General features: G+C 41.1%; 3 protein-coding genes across 3 annotated transcripts; 2 read left to right on the forward strand and 1 right to left on the reverse strand.

Moving 5' to 3' along the window:
• The first annotated feature begins 177 nt into the window (after positions 1-177).
• Positions 178-2,514, forward strand: LOC132162008 (GDSL esterase/lipase At5g03810). The gene is made up of 5 exons (XM_059572251.2): positions 178-491; positions 588-718; positions 792-1,025; positions 1,581-1,836; positions 2,067-2,514. Exons 1-5 carry the CDS (start codon positions 254-256, stop codon positions 2,258-2,260), a joined length of 1,053 nt encoding a protein of 350 aa, XP_059428234.2. The 5' UTR covers positions 178-253; the 3' UTR covers positions 2,261-2,514.
• Positions 1,759-21,226, reverse strand: UPL7 (ubiquitin-protein ligase 7). Its single transcript, XM_059572250.2, has 15 exons — positions 21,125-21,226; positions 20,793-20,915; positions 20,033-20,273; positions 19,225-19,817; positions 17,399-18,364; positions 16,977-17,311; positions 15,350-15,628; positions 15,001-15,253; positions 13,588-13,758; positions 13,414-13,506; positions 13,224-13,331; positions 3,959-4,075; positions 3,036-3,125; positions 2,784-2,880; positions 1,759-1,850 (listed from the first exon to the last, which is right to left on the reverse strand). Exons 1-14 carry the CDS (start codon positions 21,146-21,148, stop codon positions 2,797-2,799), a joined length of 3,477 nt encoding a protein of 1,158 aa, XP_059428233.2. The 5' UTR covers positions 21,149-21,226; the 3' UTR covers positions 1,759-1,850; positions 2,784-2,796.
• A 1,267-nt stretch (positions 21,227-22,493) lies between these two features.
• EMB175 (Pentatricopeptide repeat (PPR) superfamily protein) lies at positions 22,494-25,346 on the forward strand. Its single transcript, XM_059607462.2, has one exon. It carries the CDS (start codon positions 22,502-22,504, stop codon positions 25,199-25,201), a length of 2,700 nt encoding a protein of 899 aa, XP_059463445.2. The 5' UTR covers positions 22,494-22,501; the 3' UTR covers positions 25,202-25,346.
• Positions 25,347-25,747: the final 401 nt, after the last annotated feature.

Here is a 25,747-nt window from a genome sequence, read left to right on the forward strand (position 1 = left end):
CCTTTTGATGAAAAACACCTAATATATAGAGAGGACAAAAATCATAAGCTCTGTGAGGTGCCAAACGTGCCTCATTGAGTGGAAATAAACAGCTTTATTGGAAACTGACAGTTAATGTCACTCTGACCAAAACTCACAGGAATTCGCCTTCTTAAATTCTCCTCCACCTGCCTCCTCTTTACTTCATGTACTCTCTCTCTCTCTCTCTCTCGTTTTCTTTTTCTTTCTCTCATTGTTGGAACAAGGGAAAGAAATGGGGTTTTCAGGTAGTCTCTTGGGTTCAGTTCTTGTTGTACTGGTTTTCTCAGTGGTTCATGGGGATCCTCTTGTCCCTGCATTATGCATATTTGGGGACTCTGTTGTTGATACTGGAAACAATAACAACCTATATACACTGGTGAAAGCGAATTTTCCTCCTTATGGCAGAGACTTTGTTACTCACAGACCCACCGGAAGATTCTGCAATGGAAAGCTTGCCACAGATTTCACTGGTCAGATTTCTAAAGAGCTTATATCTTCTCTTCTTTTTCTTCTTCTTCTTCACTGATGAACTTACTTGTTTGCTTGCTTGACTTTTGATATGCCAGCTGAGTTCCTCGGGTTCACCTCATATCCACCTGCGTACCTAAGCCAAGAAGCCAGAGGAAAGAAGCTCTTGACTGGAGCCAACTTTGCCTCAGCTGCTTCTGGTTATTATGACAGAACAGCAGAGTTATATGTAAACATTTAGATCACAACTCTCTCTCTGTGTTGCTGCAGACTTATGACTTGTTTCTTTTTTGGTTTTGTAGCATGCAATTTCATTGACACAGCAGTTGAACTATTACAAGGAGTATCAAGCAAAAGTTGTGAATATGGTGGGAAGAGACAAAGCTAATACCATATTCTCTGGTGCAATCCACCTCGTGAGTGCAGGGAACAGTGATTTCATTCAGAACTACTATGTCAATCCCGTCCTCAACGGAGCCTACTCGCCTGCTCAATTCTCAGACATCCTCATAAGATCATACTCTGCTTTCATTCAGGTCCCCTCACTCTCTATACTATATTTTATTGATATTGCTTGTTTGCTGAATATACAAGCATATTGGGCAAGGAACAAAGGCATTTGGCAGTGATGGGTGGTGTAGTAGATTTTGGGTTGGATATATAGTTGATATTGACCTCCCCATTCACTCTACCCCCACCCTTCTTCTCAGAGAGAATCTAACAGAAGGAGAACAAATGTTGAAGGAAAATTTGTAAATTACAGTATCACGCGTCTTTCAATGACGTTATATACTTTCCATAAGTTGTTTTTGGAGGCTGTGAATTTCAGGGGTTCATGTTTCTTAATTTTGGTCCATATAAATGGATGCCACTGTACTAATGAACAAAAAAAATCTTTTTTTTTTTTTTTTTGATTTAACTTGTATCATACAAGACATCAGTTTAAAAAATACAGAACTTGATCCCACAAGATAAATCTTGAATTTACATAGAAGCTTAAATAAATTTGACATGGAAGAGAAACCAATAGCAATTCTTCTTAGTTTCTACAACACAAATTCTTGGTTTGAACATGAGCAGTATTATGACAGAATCTGCATGGACTGGGAGCAAGGAGGATTGGTGTCACAGGCCTAGCGCCAACTGGGTGTTTGCCTGCAGCCATCACACTGTTTGGCCATGGAAGCAACGAGTGCGTTGCAAGACTGAACCAAGACGCCATTTCGTTCAACAATAAGCTCAACAGCACATCTCAAAGTTTGCAGAATAAACTTCCTGGTCTCAAACTTGTGGTCTTTGATATTTACCAGCCTCTGTTAGATATGATCGCAAAGCCGGCTGAGAATGGTAATACATCAACTCTGAAAAAAAGTAGATAGTTAATGTGCCACATAAAATATCTACACTCGCTTGTGAAATAGACAGAAGTTTCTTTAACGTCCATTAAGTTCTATGCAGATTTCATGTGATTTAGAATTCTCAAATATCAATTTCTTAAATTGCCTTGCTTGGTTACTCACTCACTCTCTCTCCCTCTGTAAAGAAAACTAGTACTGATTTTTTGACTTGGGTCACAGGGTTTTTTGAGTCAAGAAAAGCTTGCTGCGGAACAGGTACACTAGAAACCTCCCTGCTTTGCAATGCCGAGTCTCCAGGGACATGCAACAATGCTACAGGATATGTGTTTTGGGATGGATTCCATCCCTCTGAAGCCGCTAATCAGGTCTTGGCTGGTGATCTACTTTCACAGGGAATCTCCCTCATCTCTTGAAGCTATTCCTATTGCGATTAGAACAGTCCACTACTACTGAACTCTTGTCATCTTATATGCATTATATGTAGTTGTTATGAGAAATATGTAGGTATTCTCGTGGTTTTAGTTTGAGAGTTTGGCTTCCTAGAGGTGTGAGGCATGTAAAACTCCTCAAGCCATAGATGCAGCAAGGTTCACTTGATGCTCTGTCCTTGAGTGGAAAATTTTATGTGTTAATCCTCAAATGAATAAGATGACTATGGTTGGATTTTTGAGTATGTCATCTAACATTTAGACAGGCTAGTATGTTCAAAAGAAACATGCCATGGAAATCCCCGAATCTATTTAATGCAAGCTGTGGCATATAAGCACTCCAAAAATACAGAAATATGCACAAAGTTGAATGAAATTTTTATTATTAGCATTTATAACATAATTCCTCCACATTAATGAAAAAAGATTACACTATTCCATAAATAAAGATCAATGGCAATCAAATCCAGTTAGTTTCATTAAATAACTAGAAGCAAATAAAGATCACCGGAAGTAGATCCCTAAGAAAGTTCAAATCCTGCATTTGAACTGATTGCGTAGAGAAGTTTTGCTCTTAAAGTGCTTGAACGTTTGTATGTTGGAAGCTGTAAGCATCAAAGAAAGAAAGAAATCATGTACATGATGTAGAGGCTGGACAAGAGATATAAGTGAAGGCCAAAAAATTTGTGTTGTTGGTTTAGTGCTTTGAAATGTATGTCAACAAATTAAATTGTGCAGCTTTGGCCTTAATAATATTTACCTTGAGAGTATTGTAGCAGGTCGAAGCTGATGGAAGCCGGTCCACATCCTGGCCTCCAATTGTTGCCCAAAGAGGGACATCGCATGCAACCTATATGAGATCATATACCATACTCAGTTGTTTATCAGTTAGATCAAGATGGTTTTCCTTCCTCATTCTTTTAATTGTTCTTTCTTAGTCTCCACTAAGGGTTCTCTTTTAGTTATTTATTTAGCGGGAAAAGGGGACGCAGGGGGGGGTGGTTAAAAAGGAAATGCAAGGGAAACAAAAAGTAGTTGATCGTTGTAAAACCAACAGTTTTCCTAAACCATAATAGCTGTCTACAAAGGCAGCTGGACAGAACATTGATCAACAACTCAAAGTCTTCAAACCTGTGGGTAGGTGATTTACAGTCAAAATAACTGGAGGACAGCTGTTGGGTAGGTACCCCATTCAAAACTACAGTTAATTTCGCCATACAAAATATGCCAGTTCTCCATTCTACAAAAAATTGGGATCAGAATCGAACCCACCCCTTGTTTGCTACGGTTGTTTCTGTCTGGTAGTTAGATTTAAAATAGGGAAATTACAGATGGATTTATTATGCTGTATGACAAAGCTTTTTATTCCTTCCAGTCAGATTATGATTGAGGTTTAAATCTATAGACAACTTTTGGATTACACTTGCTGTCATATGCAATCTATTGTTGAAGCCTTCATGATGAAGCAAGAACAATACTTTTTTTTTTAAAAGTAATTCAATAAAGCAAGATCAATACTCTATTAAAAGCCAGCTAAGAGAGTGGGAAAATGGGAGTAGAGAGTGGAAGTGTGTGTAGCATTACTCATATCCGTTGCAGATACCAAAAAAGAATAGGATGAACTATTTATCTAGAAAAGAAATTTATAAATTATATGCACAAGATGTAAGATCGATAGCATACCTTATGGATAGTAAATGTTGGCTGCAAGTGTTTGAACCCAAGTAGTGGAGCTCGAGAACAACTAGTCACAAATTTAAGAAGCAAACAGCGTTCCTTTGGTTCAAATTCTCTAATAACCTGAGACACAATAATCAGGAGAACCTCAAGGGAAACACAAAAGATTGTAGAAATCCTCAATCAAGGTAGAAATCCTTAAGACAAGTATACAAAAAAGGGTCAAATTTGACACAGGGTGAAGGAATTCAAATGACTGGGGATAACAGAACACGAGAATCAGCATGGAGGTGATGTAGAAACCAGAAATTTAGAGAGAAGGCGAGAGCAAGATATGAGCAAATCTGGATTTCAAAAAGAAAACTATCTGAAATCCTATAATTGGAACATAACATGAAAACATGCAGACAAGAACTAGTTACGCATTATTACAAGTTCTACAGAAAAAAGAATGCTCAAGTTTTGAAATACAGGCAAAAGATAAATTTGGCATTTGCAATTAAATTTACACTATCAAAACAAAGAGGATTAATATATATGTTAGTTGGTGTGCATAAGCTATATTGGATACTCCAGGAAAAAAAATCAAAAACTTAGAACAGATCCAAGGCCAGGGCTTTTTTCTTAAAAATCAAAAATGCAAGTCACACAAGCTCCTTTGCTATTTTACTGAACATTCAGATTTGTAACTGTCTTCCTAGGGGGCCGATAAAGAAACGACATCTCTTCTTTTTTGTTTATTGGCAAGTTATCTATGTACCTGGTGGGACTTTAAGACATGACCTAACCCTTCACCACATTCTTGCAGGGAGAGAATTGATTTTAGAGCTAGAGAGTAGAGAGTCTTTTCCATGAAAAGTCTAGAATTCTTATGGTTTCTTAACTAGCCAAATTTTCAGAAATGGTGATATATGTAATCCAATTAAGTTATTCCAACTAGGAGCAAAATCATCATCTGCCCTGAAAGATCAATTTGTAATCAAACTGTTGAGCGAGAAAGACATAAGACTGCTAAAATAATAAGGTGGTGTTTGGCAAAAGTGTTCAGCCAGCCTATATACTGTAGATTATCGGTATAAGTGCATTTTAATAAAATAACCCTCATAAACCTGATGTACAATTACCCTAATAGCCTTTACTTTTTTTTTTCTGACAAATTCTAGCGCTTTGATTTCTCTCCAGCTCCCTAGCTCATTTTCTTTCCTCAGCAAACTGACCCAAATCTACTTTTGTGAGCCCTTCTCACCCCCCACCCCCAAACTTGCATCCTCTCTCTCTGTCAAAAATATAAGTACGCAAAAGAAACCCAGAGGGGCGAGGGAGAAGAGGGCGGAGGGTTTGAGTTGAAGACGAGGAGGAGGTGCCACGAGTGGAGGAGCAGGAGTGGGACGAGGAACCGCATAGGGCTGGAGATTGAGCTGAGCCCTTGAGCCGTAGAGGATGATGGCGGCGCGGTCATAGGCGCGAGCGGCGTCCTCGGCGGTGGTGAAAGTGCCGAGCCACTTGCGTGTACGCTTGCGTGGCTCTCGGATCTCGGCTACCCATTTGCCCCAACTCCGCTGCCAGACTCCACCGTACCTAAACTTGCTGTTGTCGGGGCCTCCTTTGCCCTTGCATTTCCTACTGCTTGAGCAGTTATCGGCGGTGGCGATGGTGGCGGCCGCGTCAGTGTCTGTGATCTTGTTTGTGATGGAAGAGAAGGAAGGGATGGGTGGGTGAATGTCTTGGGGAGGGTGATGAGTGTCGTCCAAATGGACTGGGCTGATAGTATGGGATTTTCTGTAGAAAAAATTTAATAACTAAGGGGGCAATATGGTAAAAAAGTGACAAATTTTAAGGATGAAAAATCTGATGCATGGTCAACTGGTCAATAATGAACAGTATCTAGGCCCATGGCCTTTGCCAAACAGAGCCTAAATGCAAATAAACTTAATCTATATGTTCATGAATAACCAGAATTGCCACAATTAAATTCTTTTTTTTTTGATAAGTAATAAGAAGTTTTATTAAAAGCGTATAGGCGCCCCAAAGTACACTGGGAGTATACAACGGAAACTCCTAACGAGAAGAAAAGCAAAAAAGAAAATCATCAAAAGTCATCGACAATGGAAAGACATGCGCCACCGTCCAAAGATACAAAGTATGAAAACAAGAGGCTAAGATGTCCTCCAAGGTCCCCTCAACATCCTCGAAACACCTACTATTCCTTTCTTTCCATAGACACCAAAAAAAGCAAGTGGGCACCATCTTCCAAACCGCGGCACTCCCCCTCCTCCCCGAGGACCACCAACAGGCTAGTAAATCCAAAACCCGTCTTGGCATCACCCAAGATAACCCAAACCGCCCAAAAAAAGTACACCATAGGGCATAGGCAACCTCGCAATGAAGGAGGAGATGATCCACCGTCTCCTCACTCCTTTTGCACATATAGCATCTATTTGTTACAATCACTTGTCGCTTCCTGAGGTTATCTAGGGTCAGAATTTTGCCCAAAGCCGCCGACCAAACAAAGAAACTTGCTCGTGGCGGCGCTTGTGTTCGCCACACACTCTTCCAAGGAAAGCCCCTCCCTTCGGTGCATGTCAATGAGGTGTAAAGGAGCTTGACCTTAAAGCAGCCTCTTTTGGAAGAGTTCCACCACAACCTATCTTCACACCCTCGGCTCACTCTAGTAGAATGTAACACCTGGAAGAAAGAGGCCAAAACATCCACCTCCCAATCGTGAGCCTCTCTAGCAAAACAAACGTTCCACTGAATGGACCCACCCAGCACTTCCAAGTGATCCGCAACTGAGGCGTCCTTGGCGCAAGCAATACTGAATAAGCCTGGAAAAGCTATCTTGAGAGCTGTATTACCACACCACAAGTCGTGCCAGAATCTGACCCTAGTCCCAACCCCCACCTCAAACCGAAAAAACCTTTTGAATGTATCCCACCCTTTCCAAATGTTCTTCCATAATCCCACCCCAAAAGATCCACCCGGCTCCAAAGAGCACCAACCTCCCCAAATACTACCATACTTCACCTCCACCACAGTCCTCCACCAAGAATCTCGCTCCACTCCATAGCGCCACAACCATTTCCCTAATAGGGCGCGATTGAACAACAAGATGTTCCTGATGCCCAAGCCTCCCTCCTTAATCGGGGTACAAATCTTCGACCACTTTACCATATGGTACTTGAACTCATCGTTTAAACCCCCCCAAAGGAAATCCCGCTGCAGCTTCTCAATCCGCTTTGCAACGCTCACTGGAATGGGGAATAGAGACAAAAAGTATGTAGGCAAATTGGCGAGAGTGCTCTTGATCAGCGTGACTCTTCCGCCCTTCGACAAGTACAACCTTTTCCAACCTGCCAACCGACGTTCTATCTTCTCGATAACTCCATCCCAAAGATGCTTAGCCTTACACGAGACCCCCAACGGCAAACCAAGGTACTTTACCGGCAAAGAAGCAACCCCACACCCTAGAATACCGGCTAACCTATCCACTTGCTCCACAATCCCCACTGGAATTAACTCCGACTTGGCCAAATTAACCTTCAACCCGGAGGCAGCTTCAAAGAGCAAGAAAACACTTCGCAAATAACGAAGCTGGGTGGGCAATGCCTTGCAAAAAATCAAGGTATCATCCGCAAACAAAAGGTGGGAGAGCGTAAAGTTACCTACTTAAAGCTTCCATCACCAAAACAAACAGCAACGGAGACAGAGGATCCCCTTGTCTCAAGCCCCTGGAACTGCTGAAGAAGCCATTAGGAGACCCATTAATCAAAATCGAGAACTTCACCGAGGAGATGCAATGTTCTATCCAAGAGCACCAAATCCCACCAAAACCACATCTCTTAAGCATGTATATCAAGAAGTCCCAATTCACATGGTCATAAGCTTTTTCCAAATCCATTTTGCAGATCACCCCCGGCTCCCCAGATCTCAGCCGACTATCAAGACATTCATTAGAAATCAAGATAGGATCTAGAATCTGCCTACCTTTGATAAAAGCACTTTGGGATTGAGAAATAATCTTATCCAAGACTACCTTCAACCTATTTGCTAGAACCTTAGCTATGATTTTGTAGATGCTTCCCACAAGGCTAATAGGCCTAAAGTCTTTGAGATTAATGGCGCCGGGAACCTTCGGAATAAGCGAGATGAAAGAAGCATTGAGACTTTTCTCAAACAGCCCTCCTGCATGAAATGCGTTAAAAACCTTCATAACGTCCTCCCTCACTACTTCCCAACAAGCTTGGAAGAAAGCCATAGAAAACCCATCGGGGCCCGACGCCTTATTACCATTCATTTTAAATACAACCTTTCGAACCTCCTCCTCTTCGAACTCTCTCTCCAACCAACTAGCCTCCACCTCCGAAATAGAATCAAAGGCGATGCCATCCACCACAGGCCTCCATCGACTTTGCTCCGAAAAGAGTTTCTGATAGAACTCAACAATGTGCTCACTAATCTCTGAGGGATCGGACGAAATATTATCCCCAATCATAAGGGTATCCAAAGTGTTCTGTCTTCTATTAGAGTTGGCTATGGAGTGAAAGAATTTTGTACACTTGTCTCCTTCTTTCAACCACATCACCCTGGACTTCTGTCTCCAACTCACCTCCTCCATAAGGGTGCAATTCTCTAATTCTCGCACCACTTCCGCCTTCCTTACAACCTCCCCCGCATCCAACGCCCTAGTTTCTTCGTTCACATCCAACACCCGAAGCTCTTCAAGCAGCTTTCTCTTATTCCTTTCAATGTTGCCGAACACCTCCTCATTCCATGTCTTCAAGTTCGCCTTCAAGGCCTTAAGCTTACAAGCAAGAACAAAACTCGGCGTACCTTGGAAGACATAGGAGTCCCACCATTGTTTCACTAGGGCCACAAAACCATCTGCTTTAAGCCACATATTTTCAAATTTGAACGGCCTCTTCCCCCATGACACCTCTCCCAACTCAAGAATGATTGGGAAGTGATCCGAGCATAGACGAGAAAGCCTCTTCTGCCTAACCCCTGGGAAACGGGCCTCCAACTCCGGGGAAATCAAAAACCGATCAATCCTTGACCACAGAGGGGGATCATTGGAAATTGACCAAGTAAACGAGCCTCCAATTAGAGGAAGATCCATCAACCCTTGTTCAAAAATGAAGTCTGAAAAGTCCATCATAGCCGAATCCAGATGTACCTCACCTGATCTTTCGCTGGCGAACCGAGTAACGTTAAAATCGCCCCCAATACACCATGGCATATCCCACCAGCTAATCACACCCGCTAATTCCTCCCAGAGAAGCCTTCTATCCCTGCAGAGATTCGGACCATAGACTCCAGCAAAAGCCCATACAGAACGATCCCCAATATTCCTAAAAGACACCGCCAGGGTGTAGGTCCCCACACAGACGTCAACCTTCTCCACCACCCTGTTATCCCACATTATCAAAATACCACCCGAAGCCCCGCTAGAATCCAAGCAACACCACTCCACATGACTCCTCCCCCATAAGCTACGCACTATATTGCGGGACATACTCCGAATCTTGGTTTCCTGCAAACAAACAATGTCAGCCTTCCAATCTCTGAGCAAATTACTCACCCTCAACCGTTTGTCCTTCTTGTTCAACCCCCTCACATTCCAAGAAAGAATATTTAGCTTCATGAGACCACTCTATGCCCCCTCCCCTTTCTATTGCCCCGGCTAGAGCAAGCACTCCTAGTGTCATAATTTACCGAGCACTCCAAATTCCTAACCTCCCTTTTGCCTTTCGTGTCACTACTCGGATTTATTATCATCGCACTATTCCTCCGTTCCTCTTCCAAAAAAGTCAAAAGCGCTAGCAATTGCAGCTTGTGGCCCGTATACGAAATCCCCACAATCGGATAAATCTCATTAGCACATTGAATGACCCAATCCGAATAGCCCGACTCCCCAGCCGTAGGTCCATACGTGTTCAGAGGATAAGGCCCATTAACATCAAAAGGAACCGGAATTACCTCTCGGGTCTCAACCCCCCTGCTGCCCTTTCCCACCGGTTGGACATATTCACACAAATCACCACCTTCTGAGCACCCAGCTACCATATTCAGATGATCCCCATTAAGCGGAGTATCATGCCCACTATCCCCAGCACAATCTTCTATAATCTGAGAAGAACCCAGTCCTCCACGAGCCTGTATCCCTCCCATAAACCCCACACTGTGCGACCAGGGCAACAGATCCCTAACCTTAGTCCCTGGAGAGTCCATTACCGAGATCTCCGGCGATCGACACTGTCTCCGGCGACTAGAATCTTCCTCCCCACTAACCGTCGACTCCAATATCGGCGTTCCCAGAACAACGCTGGCCTTCAGACGCGACCCCACACCATTTGACATCTCTCCCGGCGCATTCTGCTCGAGGTCGGCAGTCTGGGCATCCGGCGACTCCTGCTCCGTCTCTACCTGTGTCGAACCCGCCGCTTCTGTGGCCACCAGGAGCTTCGCCGGCCCACTCTGACTAACTTGGCCTGCCTTCAATCGCAACCCCTCACCTCTAAACAAACTTTCCGGCGTAACCTGCTCTAGATCGGCGGTCTGGGTTACCCGTGAAAGATGCCCCAACGCTTCCTGAGTCGAAACAGCCGATTCTGTGTCCACCGGAAGGTTCGCCGGCCTCCTCTGAGTACCTCCGGTTCCTTCTCTCGCAATCTCTCCGGTGGGGGTGACTCCCGGTACCTCCACGTGAGCTACCGGAACGTCGGCGGGGATGACCGTATCTGCCGGCGATCTCTTCTCCAAGCTCAGGTCTCCTCCCGATGACGACGCCCCATAAACTCCGGTCGAGCCCAAAGTCTGATCCACCAGCCCGCCCCTTATACTCAACGATTGAGACCCAGACGATCTCTCACCCTTGGGCCCAATATAACCCCGACCCTCTTGGCCCATTCCGGATCCCATACTAACTTTACGCTTATACACCATAATCTTTTTCTTTACCTTTAGTCCTCTCGTGGGCCTAAAGCCATATCTGCCAGCCCTCTCTTTTCCTTTGGGTGCTCTGCCCTCCTTCTCTGATTGAGCTGAAACCAGGCCACTCCCGGGCCTTGGATCGTGGTCGTCAGTCCCATTCTTCCCCTCCAGCTTGCCACTTGTTCCAGCAGAATGGGCTGGAACACCAACCCCATCTACCTGCTGAAGCCCACTTCCTTCCAATCTTAGGAGAGCCCTTTCCAACCTGTGAATCCCAATATCAATTTCCCCTTTCAGCCGATATAACGTCTCTCTGCATTCCCGGAGCTCAAGACTTACACAAGCATGGTGTTGCTTCTGACACTCAACAACCTCCCGTCCCGTCAGCACATGCACAGTGCTATCACGCGACACAGACGCTTTCTCCCGCGTTTGAAATCTACTCGCCGGAACCAAAGGTTCTTGAACTTCCTTTCCCCTACTTCTCCTCCCCTCCGACAGTCGAGAAGCATCCACCTCTTGGCCCCTTGGGGTCTTCGCCGGAACCTGTTTCTCCCTCACTGATGAGGACTCCTGCAACCAACTAGGCACTCGCGCCACAGGCCCTGAAAATGGACCAAAACACTCCTCCGCCGAAACTTCTGGCAGCCCCACAACCTCAGCGTAGCTCCTCCTATCTTTCCCCTCGTGCTTCTTCTCTTCATGAGTCCTCTTATCTTCCTTGGGAGCTCGAAGGGATAGTCTTGCTATGCGCACTTCCGAGATAAAACGTTTCCAACCTTGCCCGAATCGCCCTTCTGGAATAAGGACAGAACCGCATCTCCGCCTCCCATCAAATTCCTCCAACGTCAGGAAACACCCGTGCCTATTAGAGCGACGTTGCGCAATGAAACGTGGGTAACCCGCTCTAGACTGATCCCAAAATACTTCTGAACTGTCCACCGCCACCAGAACCTCCATATTACGTTCTAACCATTCTAACTCATCACTCTTGATGAAGATAGACCTTTGCTTCCCTTTACTCCTCTCGAAGATCCTTACCCCCGAAGCCCCTGCCTTCACCACCAGTTCAAAATCTTTCGCCTCTACTGCCCATCTTCTTCCTCCCGCCATGCCGCCAGCCCGAAATCTGAATACACTCTCACGCGCCACCACTCTCTCTAGTTGACTCTCTTGTAAGAATTGCCACAATTAAATTCTATCAAGAAAATCTGAATAACCTAAGCATGGTAATGTCTCTGAAAACACTTATGTTTTCAAAACTAAAAACACACTTTTCTCAATACCATTAACAAACAACTCAAAACATAAAACACTTTTTAGAAAACTTTTTTTTTTTTTTTTGATGACGGGAAACCTTGACAAGGCAGAGCCCTTCGGACCCACCCCTGCAGAGTAAACCTTGGACCCGTGCACCGCACCCTCAGAAGTTTTCCTATACAGATCAGGGTAAATCGCTGGCTTTTGCACCAGAGGGTGTGGCCCCAAGGAGGAGTTTGCACCTAGCAAGTATCGAACTTGGGATCTATGGGGTGATATTCCCTAAGACCATAGGCCTCAACCACTAGGCCAACCCTTGGGGTTTTTAATACCTTCTTATAAGAATAATTTGATAAAATGTGTACTTAATTTTTGCAGGGGTAGGAGTTAATTTATTACTTTAATTAAAAAATAATAAAAATGGTCGTGTGCCACCCTCAATAGAGGAGACGAGTGGTTGTGTGGTCACCTCTATCCTAGTCAAAGGTGACCACTCTTTTTTTTTTTTAAAAAAAAAAAAAAAATCATTTATATATGTTTTAGTTGCTTATTAGTATTTGTTTCTTTGAAAAAAAAAATTTCTTAAGTGGACCCCACTATAAAACATTTCTCAAAATAAGCATCTTTGTGGAAGTTGAAATTCAACTTTGCATCCTCATCTCATCATAATGCTTTAAATGCATCCTCCATCATCTTCTAAACACTTAAGAGCTAGCCCACTAACTCTTCCTAGTAGTCATCCAATACAAAAATTGAAATTACTATGCATTGACTCCCTCTCTCTCTCTCATTCTATCAACAATTGAGAGAGAAAATAAGCACTTAGAAACCAACAAAGGAGGATAAAATCTAATTGTTAACACCCGTTGAGTCCCTTAATTTCTCTAATGAGCAAAAGGAATAAAACTATATAAGATCCTAATTTTGTCGTGTTCCTTAAAAATGACCATTTGCTCACAGAAATGAGGGGATTGAAAAGCCAAGATTAGGTGTATGTGAAAGATCATATGAGAGCTGGGATACTAATTCAAACTGGGATATAATAAAACGAACTCATTCAACTTCCACTCTGAATTCATACCTCCCAAAAGATTTTAACTGTTCGGCTCCCCTCAGAGAAACCACCAGTGTATCGTGTGTTATGTTTTAAATCATCAACGTCTATATCGTGGTTTCCACCTGAAAGCAACTGCACAAAGTAATATGCAGGATCAGCATTTGACCAATAAAATGAACTTCTAGTATTTAATGGACATGTAGAGGAACAATACCTGATTGAATTCACTTGCATTAAATAACTTCAACCAAGATGGTGATATAAGATCAGTTAACCCTCTATCGAATGCATTTGAAAAGGGAAATATCTGCAGATCAACATTAAAACAAGGAAAATTAATATTCAAGAAGATATTTTTCCATCTAATAATACAGTAACTATTACCGACCTGGCGGTTAAGTTTATAATCTGCAATTTCATGAACATACTGCATCTTGTTCTCATCTGTCACAGACACATCCTTGCCACCAGGTTTCAGCTCAATAACATGCCGTTTGCCAAATGATTCTTCGGTAACTGTGAAATCTAGGGAGAGTTCCTTGACATCACCATCATGATGCTGCAGTAATAAAACACATAAAACATCTAATTGGAAAATGCATGTATACAACTTAAAACATGTAAGAAATTCACAATAAAACATCTAATTGGAAAATGAGACACTGCCCCTACTTTAAAGTGGGCTTGACCAAGCAATCAATAATGCCTTACTGCAAATGGTTCAGGTCATGATGCAAGAGAATCATAATAGTTTGATGTGCAACCCACGTAGATGACATGGCACTTTTAAAAGTGAACATTCAAGACCTAATATGTTCACACACTGGTTTCAAAGCATGTAGAAAAAGCGGCTTGTAAAAGAACATTGGAAGAGCATTGCCCCACCCCTTTTCCCTCCCTCCCCACCCTTTCCAGCATTTCCCAATTCTCCTCTCTTTTGACCTATTTTCTCTTCCCGTCACTTGTCTTATCTCCCTTTCACCTCTCTTCTACTTCTCTATATCATCTATTCTAGTAATTGAACTCTTAGTGCCCTTTCCAGTCCTTTTATATTCTTTCTCCACTCATTTCTTTTCCTCCTCTCGTTCTTTTTCACCATATCAGAACTAAAATTTTATATAATAATAAATTCACAACACCTGGTCCTAAAGTTGGGTGTAATGTACGCTTAAAGAATGTTCATATAGATAGGGAAGGAGCTAGCTAAATTAAGTAAACATGTTGAATCCTTCAAATAAAAAGAAGATAAAGGAGAACAAAATGATTCTTGTCTCAGTAATTTGAACTGCAAAACGCCATGTTTCCTGTCAAAGTTAAAGTTAATTTACAATGTAATCTTTGCTTCTTCCATCTCTTCTAGCACAGCTAAGAACACACACATAAACTGATCCATGCCATCACTGGTCATGTAGCTATGAATAAATGCTTCCTCAATGGGTTGTCCTGAAAACTTTAACACTTCCAATATCAATTGCCTTAGCTACTTATCCATCTACCTCAGCATGTTACATCTTTCCAAATCTTGTTAATTCTAGGTTCCTAGCAATTAGCAACATAAAGCATAGCAGCTTCATTATCCTATGAATACATTTCCTGCACCTTTTTAAAAATGCAAATGAAGCACAAGGCTCAGTGGTATATTTCCACCTTAGCCAACATGTGCCAATTCTTTAGAGTAGCATGCTTATACCAATTATTTGTCGATGTTTCTGCAAGGATTCAACAAAGAGGAACAGAACACTCATATGAAAGTATTTTACACTTTTACATAAAATAGTAAGTATAGTCAAACGGATTTTACCTTCACATACATGAGATTCCTGTATAGCTCCGGATCAAGGGTTGATAATTCATCAAGAAAGCTATATCGGCCCAACAGCTTTTGTACAAAAACATGTGAAAACGAGTAATCTAGTAAAATTCCTTCATAAAGAGCTTTACCGACAATTCTCCCAAGGAACTCAATCATTTGGATACCATTCTCTATATATCTTGCAGATGGATTAGGAATTAGAAGTCTGTCTGAAGTTGAGGTTTGGGAGAACAGACCATACCTGGGACAAAGGAAAAGGTAAGCATTCAAGCAACTTTGGGAAAAGCAGATAACTATGTAACAAAGCCAATGATATATGCATCGTGTCATAACTTACTCAGGGGAAAAGGCTGCTTTTGATATATCAGTTAAGAACTCCTTAGATAATCCACCATAGTCCAGACCAGCCTCTGGAAGGCCGCATTCACTCACAAATGATACATGGATTGATGACCTCAACCTTGGCCCAAGGGAATTTAATTGTTGAAATCCATCTTCAACAATGCGACCCCGACGAACTACTATCTCAATCGATCGTGAACCAGGTCCAGCAACTTCACCAGCCATTTTTCGGGAGGCTTTATCCATTTTGATGAACTCTCTAAACATTTCAACTCTGCCAAGATGGAAAGCATGTCAAGTAACACCTTTTGTTATGAAAAAGAAAAAAGAAAGAAAAAAAGAGAGACTAATATTCTTTTGATTTGTGCTTGAGGTTTCAAAGGTCATTTGCCTGTAAAAGAAATCATGATTTTAAGGCTTGGTAGATGGGTGATAAAGTGGGTAGCTAGCCAATCTGAATATATATATATATATATATATAAGCAAAGAAATATCATTAAAAAAAGTGCAAGGCGCCCATAAGCATACAAGAAGTATACAAAGGACACCAAAACAGAAAGAACAAAAAACAAAGAAAACACCCACAAAAACCCAAACGACAGAAGAAGCACCAAAAGCCCAACAACAGACACCCAAAACCCTGGGCTACATTACAACACAGAAAGAGCTCTCTTTCCTTTTCCCCGGCTAGAAACAACTCCCCTAGCATCAAAGTTGATCGAGCACTCTAAATTCTTAAGCTCCCTGCTCCCTTTAGTCTTGGAAGCAGATTCAATCTGAATATATAAAAACATGTACACACGTTTGTAGATACATATACATGCACCCACATGCTTGTACTCTCATGCACACCTGTAAACCCACCCACCATGCTCATGCAACCCCAATCCCATGCCCACATCCATACTCATGTGCTTGGATGCTCGCATTTGCATGCTCATCCATAAGTCCACCCATGCCCATGCACCCCCAACACTCACACATGTATCTACATCCATGTCATGCATGCTCACACCCACCCATCTGAGATTAGAAGATGATGATACCTCGCCAGGTGTACAGACCTAGACACACAAAAGCCACTTGCACATATGCTCACACAAACAGAAAATTCTTTGTTGCAATGTCCACCACTAGCTTTGCCAGCCAATTACAAAGCGTCCAAAAGCAGGATTTCAAGTTTAGATATTATACTTTTCAAGACATCCAAAGAGAGAACTGGTTTGTCAAAAGCATTGAAACATTAGGATTCAAAACCTCATCGAAAATAAGATGTTATTAGATGAAGTACAACTGTAAAAATGCCTTCAAATGGTGGATTTCGAGTTGTAGTAATTTTTTGTTGAATGCATTAGGGACTCCATGTCCAGCAACACAATGGCTGATTCCAAGAGATTCAGATGGTCTTTTTCTCTGCAAACTAAAGATTCAGTGGATCTTTTCTCCAAGAGCATGTAATAATGAAGAGAACAGGAAAAATGCATAATCTGCAGCAACCCTCATGTGAACATATTGAGGGCCGCATGAATTTCTAAGAGTTGAAAATGAATAGGATGGTCCAGAAACATACAGAAATATAGCTGTCAAATCTGCAGAATTATGAGTCCTAGTTATGTTCCTACCTTTCTTCAAAAGGAAACACATGTGGAGTAGTAGTGATAACAGATTCAACACTTGGTATGGTCAAAGCATCATCTGCTCGTAGGTTAGCTGACAAAATTTCATGAGTTCTGGCGGCTACTGAAATTGGGGGCCGGTTTTTTTGAGCAGGTGAAAGCCACAGAACACGGGGGCAAAACTGGTGCCTGCAATCCCTTTCATACATTAAGTGCAAGCATCTGATTGCAGAATCCATAAGGGGTCTATTCTGCTGGCCAATACTATGAGACAGGCCGTTATACACAAGTGTATTGAGCATTGATGCGATTCTTCGTTGCTGCTCCAGCGTGAATGGAACCTAGCTCATGTTATGAAATGCTAAAATTAGTATCACTCAAAACTTCAAGAAATCCAACCAAAAAAAAAAAAAAAAAAAAACATTTACCTGTTTTTCGTAGAACTCGATGTCGTCGAGAATTATCAGCAGGTGAGAGTAGGTGGAACAGAAAAGGTGAAGTAGGCATGTCATATCTTTTGAAATACCTTGTGGACCACACCTTACATGTTCTATATCCCACACATCACAAGAGTCCTCATCAACCTGGCTAGTTCCAGGATGACCATCAGTCAAATCAACGCCAGCTTGTGACTTACCAGTAACTTTATTTAGTACATTGACCCACTTATTAACACCATCTTTATTGGCCCCTTTTTGCTTTTTCACAAAAGCCCCATCTTTTTCTTTTTTTGAATTCTTACTAATGCAAAGATGATTATTTTCAGCAACATGACCATTTCCAGGAAAAATGATACCTTCCAATGCTCCCCATAGATTGACAAGAAATCCGGGAGTAAAAGATAGCATGTTTAGAACAGGCAATGAACCAAGCGTGGGATTCAAGACTGAAAATATTCTAAGCATGTAAGAGTAGAAGTATGCAATATCAAGCAGTTCAAACTTCCCCAAGCGTTCTATATTGTTTGGTGGCGTGGTTTCAGCACCATGAGTATATGAATCTGTTTCCATAATTGCCAAAAGATTTGTGAGATGCCACTGCTGACAAACAGGCCTTAGCAGATCTATGTATGGCATCTTTAAGGACCCATGCATTGTCTCGGTCTCACACAAACTTCTATCACTTTGGACATCTTGCTTCTCCTTCCTCACCCATCCTACATTCTCAATCCAACCCAGTAAGTTTTCTGCAAGAGTGATAACAACATGGACGTATGATGCACAGTCTAAACCTTGATTAAATGAGCCAAGATCCACAGAATCATTCCCAACCGCTGTTACTAGGCATACAATGTTTGCAAGAGCCCAACCAACTGACGGAATGATCTCGGAAGAATAATGAATCTCTGACAGATTCATCTCTGACATCTCTGTTAAAATTTTCTCTTTCAAGATCTGCCATTGCCTGCCATAATTTATCAGTCCCCACATGTTTGAATCATATTACAATCTAAGAAGATATATCAAAGAGAAAATGGGAATCTTATTCACTTGAGGAGAAATTGAAGAATAAACTCTTATACCCCGAATTATAAAATTGATGTTACTGCAATATAATTTTTCTTTTTTTGATGTCGGGGAACCTCTCCAAGGCAGGGCCCTTCGAACCCACCACTGCAGAGTAAACCCCGGTACCGTGTACTGCAACATAATTATAAGAAATATGTTGACAGAAGCAACTTAATACAAAGCACATATTTCTGAATGCACATTTAATTACTTAATGTACTAAACAACCCAAATGAGGCATTGAAGCACTTGGACATCAGTAGGCTAAGAATTTTCCAAAAATCAATGTAACACATAAAGCAGCCAACAAAAACCTCAGGTTAAGGCAATGGTTTCATCATAAAACATCACCTAGTAAAATAACAAATTTTTAAGACAACTAAATACCTAGTTTTTAAGGCCCCTCTTTCACGGAAGAGTTTAAGAATTTCACTTGCAAATGGTAGCTCATCTTTTATGGAACTTTCTTGTCTTAGATAACGAAACTATCAAATAGCTTGTTTAAGGAACCAAAAATGTCATTTTAAACTAGTTTCGATTTTGATAGGAGTGCTAGAAGCTAACTCAATTCCTACGATTATAAGTAACCTCAGTAATGCATCTATGAACATTGACTCGGCTACAGATTACTTGGCAGCAATGACTTAAATAATATGCATGTAGCAGAAATAGTATACGAAATTTAGGAAATACATAACATAGTAATCATCATAGAGAATTTTTTGTCCAGATCTAGTAAGCCTTACCAGTACAGTTTGGAAGCATGGAGACAAAATACACTTGTGCTTTAGAGCGGGTATAAGAACAGCTGGCAGACGTTGAACAAGCCAAGGAATTGTAAGCAGAAACACACAGTACTGCTCAGCAGCATTACGCACGTCCAACATGCCAGGGCCACTTACATCAAAGTTTGTCACACGAAAAGGGCGTAAAGCTAAAGTTATTGCACTTGCAGCAATCAAAAATTTATCATCTGTCTGGACACTGCTGTTTATTTGTGAAGAAAAAGAAACATCCAATGTATTAATGTATCTTCTAATAGACATGTAAATTCTACTTTTACTACTCCCCATAAACCACACTAAATCCCTCACTGCTATATCTGCATCCTGACTATTAGCATCCGTAATGCATTTCCACCCTTTCACATCAGTAAGGAAAACAACAAGACGCATCCCTAAGGAGGTAAGAATGACAATATCTCGACCCCCTGCATGAGATTTATTAAACTCTGCAAGAATAAAAACGCAGAGAGAAATAAGCTTCCGTGCTTGAAAAAACCATATTCTTCTCTCTTCAGGGGTGCCAGTTGCCAGGGAGCAAAAGTTCTTATTTGAATCTGGACCATAGAACCATAAAGTTAGTACCTCATTCAATATCAAATCGAAACATTAAAAGAAACTAATAAAGTAAATGACAAGGAACAAGGGACATAAAGCAGGTGCTTAAAGAATTCAGGCGCATCAAAATCAAAGATAAAGCAGATCAATGAAGTAAAGTATCTGAAACATAGACAATAAATCCAGTATATGAAAATTCAAGAAATTGGCATACCAGTTGAGTTCAAGCTTTCCAATAGAATTCTAAAGCATTTTTGCATACAGGCTATATCTCTGATTTGGATCTTCTTATGCCAGACTGACAAACATGCAGTAAAGAAAAGAAAAGGTCTCAAAACAACATTTGCAATCCATGTTCCTGAAATCCCACCAGCATTATGATTCACCAAGGTCTCCCATTCGTCTTGAAGCTGCAAAGCAACCATCTTCGCAACCTTGTAGCGTCTCCAGACTCTCTACATATACAAGAAACCAGATTCTCTTTTCAACTATACATCCGCTTGATATCTGAGGGATACATGAAGGGAATATGCTAAAATTTGACATACTAAATTTTCCAAAAATGGGGACCTCAAGACCGAATCCGGGGTCCTTTTAGTTGCCCCCACAAAATCTTTTGATGGTTCCATTTTCATTTTGCATACTTTCTATGAACAATCCAACTTTGAGAACGTCCAATTCATGGGATACACAATAATCAAAACCAACATCATAAAAAAATTAAAGCGGGGTTTCATGAATCCGTAGAAACAAGTTACCCATCCATTACAGTGGTGGCTGCAATTTTTCTGCAGACCCCTCAAAGATAACGGACTTGCACATTCAATACTACACAAGTTTTGATAAGGGGCAATCAAATAAACGTAACAGTAGACGTATAACCAACTTTCTACACGCTTTTAACGGGACAGCGACTTGTGGAGTACTCAACTTCCTTCCTAAACAATGAATAATTAGGGTACATAGAAATGAACCTGAATAAAGAGAGCAGCTGCACTAGCTCGCCTAGCATAGTTGCGGAGCTCTCTTTCCTGAGCTACCTTCTCAAGAAGAGCATCCCTCGTAATTTCCTTCGCGCTTGCTCCTCTTAATGATACCTGATCAACACCCATTATTAATCAACACCAACAAAGATCCCAAAATGATTTAAATCCCAAATAATTCGATATGCGATCCAAATTTTGTTACTTTCCACTCTGTTTCTACAGTTTCTCAAAGGAGCAAGCATGTTAGGCAATTAATCATGATGGGTTTTGATAAAATAATCATTATTTCAGGGAGAGAGAGAGAGAGAGAGAGAGAGTACCTGATGCTTGCGAGGATCGTCCATGGAACTCAGTGGATCATCCGTACAAAGGGTTTGGATCGCATTGGGCCTTCTCGTCGAAGACAAGGAGTGATTTTTTTGTTTTTGTTTTATTTTCTCTGAGACGTGCCAAAACAATATGATTATGTTTTATACATTCCCTCTTTCCATACGCGCACATGTAGCGAGTTTTAACCACACTTTGTATTTCCCTTAATTTTGCTCATAATTAATTGTCAAACCTTTTTTTTTTCTACCCTTGAAAATATAATAATTTTAAACTTTATGGAAAATTATATGAATGTGCTGGTTATAAATAGTAGGATTTTGAAAGATATGGTTAGCATATACTACACACATCATCCATTGTATTTAATAACATTTCAATTAAGATTAATGCTATTTTTTACATCCATGTTTTGATATGGCATGTTTTAAATAATTTTTTTTTAAAGTTGTTAACAAGAAAAATCGCTTAAAATATATCATATCAATCTGTATAAAATGAGTTTGATAAATGAATATGAAGAGTAGCATTACTTTTCGGCTAAATTAATCAAAAGATAAATGTTATTTTTCACGCTACAATCAAGCCACAATCATACTATTTTAACCTGACCAGACCTGAATTAGTGGCTTTTGGATTATTTTTTGTTAAAAAATAAAAATCAAAGGATGGTGATTATGGATGTTGATTTGATAGTTGATCAATGATTTAAATTTTGAGTTATAAGAAGAGTGTTGTTAAAGGTAAATTTTGATAATTAATTTGATGGGAGCTAAATTTTAAAACAGTCCTACCGTCTATTTGTAGGGTTGTTAGAAGACCTTGATAAATAATACAGGATCACTAGACAGTCTTATAATCTTATTGGCCAATGTAGGGTCTTAGATTGTCTTAGCGGCCACAATAAGGCTACTAGACGGCATGGACAGATGCAGAGTTTAGTATGAATAGAGGCCAATAGGCACACAAAAAAAATTTATTTATTTTTACCTTAAATTTTTTGTTTTCTTTGTTGGGGGGCTATGGTCTACACCAGCCACCTCATTTCCATCAGTGCTAGATGGTCTTGATGGTCACCACCGCTATAGGCCAATCGGCCACCATGTCATCCTCCTTTTTTTTTTTTTTGGGGTTTGTTCTTAATTTTTAAAAATTTTCATGTGTTTAATCAAAACATGATATAATTCCCATTAACTCTCTATGGTTGCAATATTTATATATAAAAAAAAAAATTCAATATTTGTATTGTTGCATAGGAATTAGGAAGTTGCAAGGCACGTGGCACACAACATCTGTCCGAAGTAGCTTCTCCTACATACATACTAGTTGCCTCCCCATGTCTACAGTTTGAGGGTCTTCCAGTAGAGACTATGGCAGCTGTTCTCTCTTCCTCTCCGCCCCGCCACCTCTTCTTTCACTTCCCCTCTATGCCCAAAACCCCTCTACAACCAACGCCTCCGCCACCATTCCTTTCTCTTTCTCTCTTCAAACGCAAACCTTACTACCAGCTCCACTTTTCCGCTTACTCTGCCCAATCCCTCTCGTCCCCACAATTCCTTTTCGCCTCAGAGTCTAACTACACTCACTCTTCTTCTTCTTCTTCTTCCCCAAACGGTGAAGAAAAGTTTTTTATTGACGGCTTATTCGATTTGCTTCGCCTCTCGGCTCGCTACGGCGATTCCCAGCTGGCCAAGGCTGTGCACTCGCGCATTCTCAAGCTCGAGGAACACACCCGTCTGGGTAATGCGCTTATTGCGGCTTACCTCAAGCTGGGTTTGGTCTCTGACGCTTATAGTGTTCTCGTTGGCCTTTCGTGCCCCAATGTGGTGTCTTATACGGCTTTGATTTCGGGGTTTTCGAAGTCGAGTCGAGAAGACGAGGCGGTGGAGATTTTCTTTCGGATGAGGGAGTCAGGTATTGAGCCTAATGAGTATAGCTTTGTTGCAATTTTGACTGCTTGCATTCGTCGTTCGGAGTTGCAGTTGGGTTTACAGGTTCATGCTATGGTGACCAAAGTTGGGTATTTGGATTCTGTGTTTGTTTCGAATGCGTTAATGGGGTTGTACGGTAAGTGTGGGTGTTTGGATTTTGTGCTTAAGTTGTTTGGTGAAATGCCTCATAGGGATACTACGTCGTGGAATACTGTTATATCGAGTGTGGTAAAGGAGTGTATGTACGATAAAGCATTCAAGTTGTTTGGTGATATGAAGGGAAATGACGGGTTTACAGGTGATAATTTTACGCTTTCGATCCTTTTGACTGCTTGCAGTGACAGTGCTTCTTTCATGAAAGGCCAAGAAGTTCATGCCCATGCGATCAAGATGGGGTTGGAGGCCAATTTGAGTGTTAGCAATGCGCTGATTGGGTTCTACACAGAGTGTGGGAGTGTAAAGGATGTGGCAGCTTTGTTTGAGATGATGCCCATAAGAGACATTATTACTTGGACGGAAATGATTACAGCATATATGGATTTTGGCTTGGTGGAGTTGGCTGAGGAGATATTTGATGATATGCCAGAGAGGAATTATTTTTCTTATAATGCACTTTTGGCAGGATTATGTCGAAATGGCAAAGGCTCTAAGGCACTGGAATTATTTGTAAGCATGGTAAAGGACGGGGTACAGTTAACAGAATTCACTTTGACAAGTGTTCTTAATGCTTGTGGATTACTCATGGATTGTAAAACTAGTGAGCAAATTCATGGGTTCATTCTCAAGATTGGTTTTGGGTCAAATGCTTGTATTGAAGCAGCGCTGCTTGATATGTGTACAAGGTGTGGGAGGATGACAGATGCCAAAAAGATGTTCAGTAGGTGGCCATTTGACGAGGACAGCTCTATGATTCGGACATCGATGATATGTGGTTATGCTCGAAATGGGCAGCCAGATGAGGCAATTTCTCTCTTCAACATCAGTCAATCAGAAGGAACAATGGTTGTGGATGAAATTGCATCGACTTCAGTACTTGGTCTCTGTGGAATTGTTGGATGTCAAGACATGGGGAAGCAAATACACTGCCATGCTCTAAAATCCGGCTTTCTATCTGATTTAAGGGTAGGAAATGCCATAGTGAGCATGTATTATAAGTGTTGGAACATGGATGATGCAATTAAGATATTCAACAATATGCCCACACACGATACAGTTTCTTGGAATGGTTTGCTTGCTGGCTATCTTCTACACAGACAGGGTGATGAGGCCTTGGCTATCTGGTCAAAGATGAAGAAGATGGGCATAAAACCAGACAAAGTTACCTTTGTTTTGATAATTTCAGCCTACAGAACCACTAGCTCCAATTTAGTTGATGATTGTCGTATTTTGTTTCTCTCAATGAAAAACATTTACGAAATTGAGCCCACTTCAGACCATTATGCATCCTTTGTTGGTGTTTTGGGTTATTGGGGTCTCCTGGAAGAAGCAGAGGAAATGATCAGTAAGATGCCTTTCGAGCCCAATGCCCCTGTTTGGCGAGCTTTGCTTGATAGTTGTAGAATCCATTCGAATACAACCATAGGAAAACGGGTTGCGAAGCGTATACTGGCTGTGGAGCCAAATGATCCATCTACCTACATACTTGTATCGAATCTGTATTCTGCCTCTGGGAGATGGCATTGCTCTGAAATGGTTAGGGAGGATATGAGAGAAAGGGGTTTCCAGAAACATCCAGGTCGAAGTTGGATAATTTGTCAGAACAAGATACATTCTTTCTATGCCAGAGATAAATCCCATCCCCAAGTGAAAGACATCTATAGCGGATTAGAAATACTAATCTTAGAATGTCTAAAAGCTGGATATGTGCCAGACACAAGCTTTGTTCTTCATGAAGTGGAGGAGCATCAGAAGAAGGATTTCTTGTTCTATCACAGTGCAAAACTAGCAGCAACTTACGGGCTTCTGATGACCAGGCCAGGAAAACCTATTCGGATCCTGAAGAACATCATTCTTTGTGGGGACTGCCACACATTCTTGAAGTATGTTTCGATCATTACCAAGAGAGAGATTCTTTTAAGAGATTCTTCAGGGTTTCATTGTTTTTCTAGAGGCCATTGCTCATGCAAAGATTACTGGTGACCCCCCTTATCTTGTATCTTCCAGCCTATTAACCTTCATTCTTATGGTTGAGAAGTTCCAAGCAATTGGAATATAATTGTATATAGATGTGTAATTTTGCATAGGAGAAATTCATTACAAATATTTGAGTAAATAACTTGCAATTATTGTTGATCGATATTTCAGGATCATTTATGTCAGAATCAAATAATTTTTCATGTGCTTGTCACTGAGTACCTGTAGTTAGCAATACTTGAAAATGATCTTGTGAATGACAAAGAAGTCGAGAATTGTCTGTGATATCAAACAGATCAAAGTTGGGCCTTCATGCTTGTGGGTTTTGGATAAATGGGTGTAACATTACATGGCAGCTCACATTTTGTGAAAATAAGTGCCATGTGGTCATCCATATTTTAGTTTCGGTTGTGATAAGTGCCATGTAGACTGCAAATGTGCGGATTCAATGTATCAAAATAGAATGGGTTAAAAATGAAAGATTGCAGCCAGTTATAAATTAGAAATAGGGAAATTTTATTAATTTCTTATCCAAATAACCAGCCAATAACT

This window comes from Corylus avellana, chromosome 10, assembly GCF_965113065.1.
Source record: "Corylus avellana chromosome 10, dhCorAvel1.hap1.2, whole genome shotgun sequence".
Taxonomy (NCBI): domain Eukaryota; kingdom Viridiplantae; phylum Streptophyta; class Magnoliopsida; order Fagales; family Betulaceae; genus Corylus; species Corylus avellana.

Bases quoted from the DNA above. Each gene is read 5' to 3' on its own strand.
- EMB175 (XM_059607462.2), top strand. From the start codon at position 22,502: ATGGCAGCTGTTCTCTCTTCCTCTCCGCCCCGCCACCTCTTCTTTCAC.
- LOC132162008 (XM_059572251.2), top strand. From the start codon at position 254: ATGGGGTTTTCAGGTAGTCTCTTGGGTTCAGTTCTTGTTGTACTGGTT. The intron at 492-587 runs GTCAGATTTCTA...TTGATATGCCAG, and splicing joins GCTTGCCACAGATTTCACTG to CTGAGTTCCTCGGGTTCACC. The intron at 719-791 runs GTAAACATTTAG...TTGGTTTTGTAG, and splicing joins ACAGAACAGCAGAGTTATAT to CATGCAATTTCATTGACACA.
- UPL7 (XM_059572250.2), bottom strand. From the start codon at position 21,148: ATGGACGATCCTCGCAAGCATCAG. The intron at 18,365-19,224 runs GTAAGGCTTACT...AGGCAATGGCAG, and splicing joins CATGCTTCCAAACTGTACTG to ATCTTGAAAGAGAAAATTTT. The intron at 13,759-15,000 runs GTAAAATCCGTT...TTATTACTGCAG, and splicing joins GGAATCTCATGTATGTGAAG to CATCATGATGGTGATGTCAA.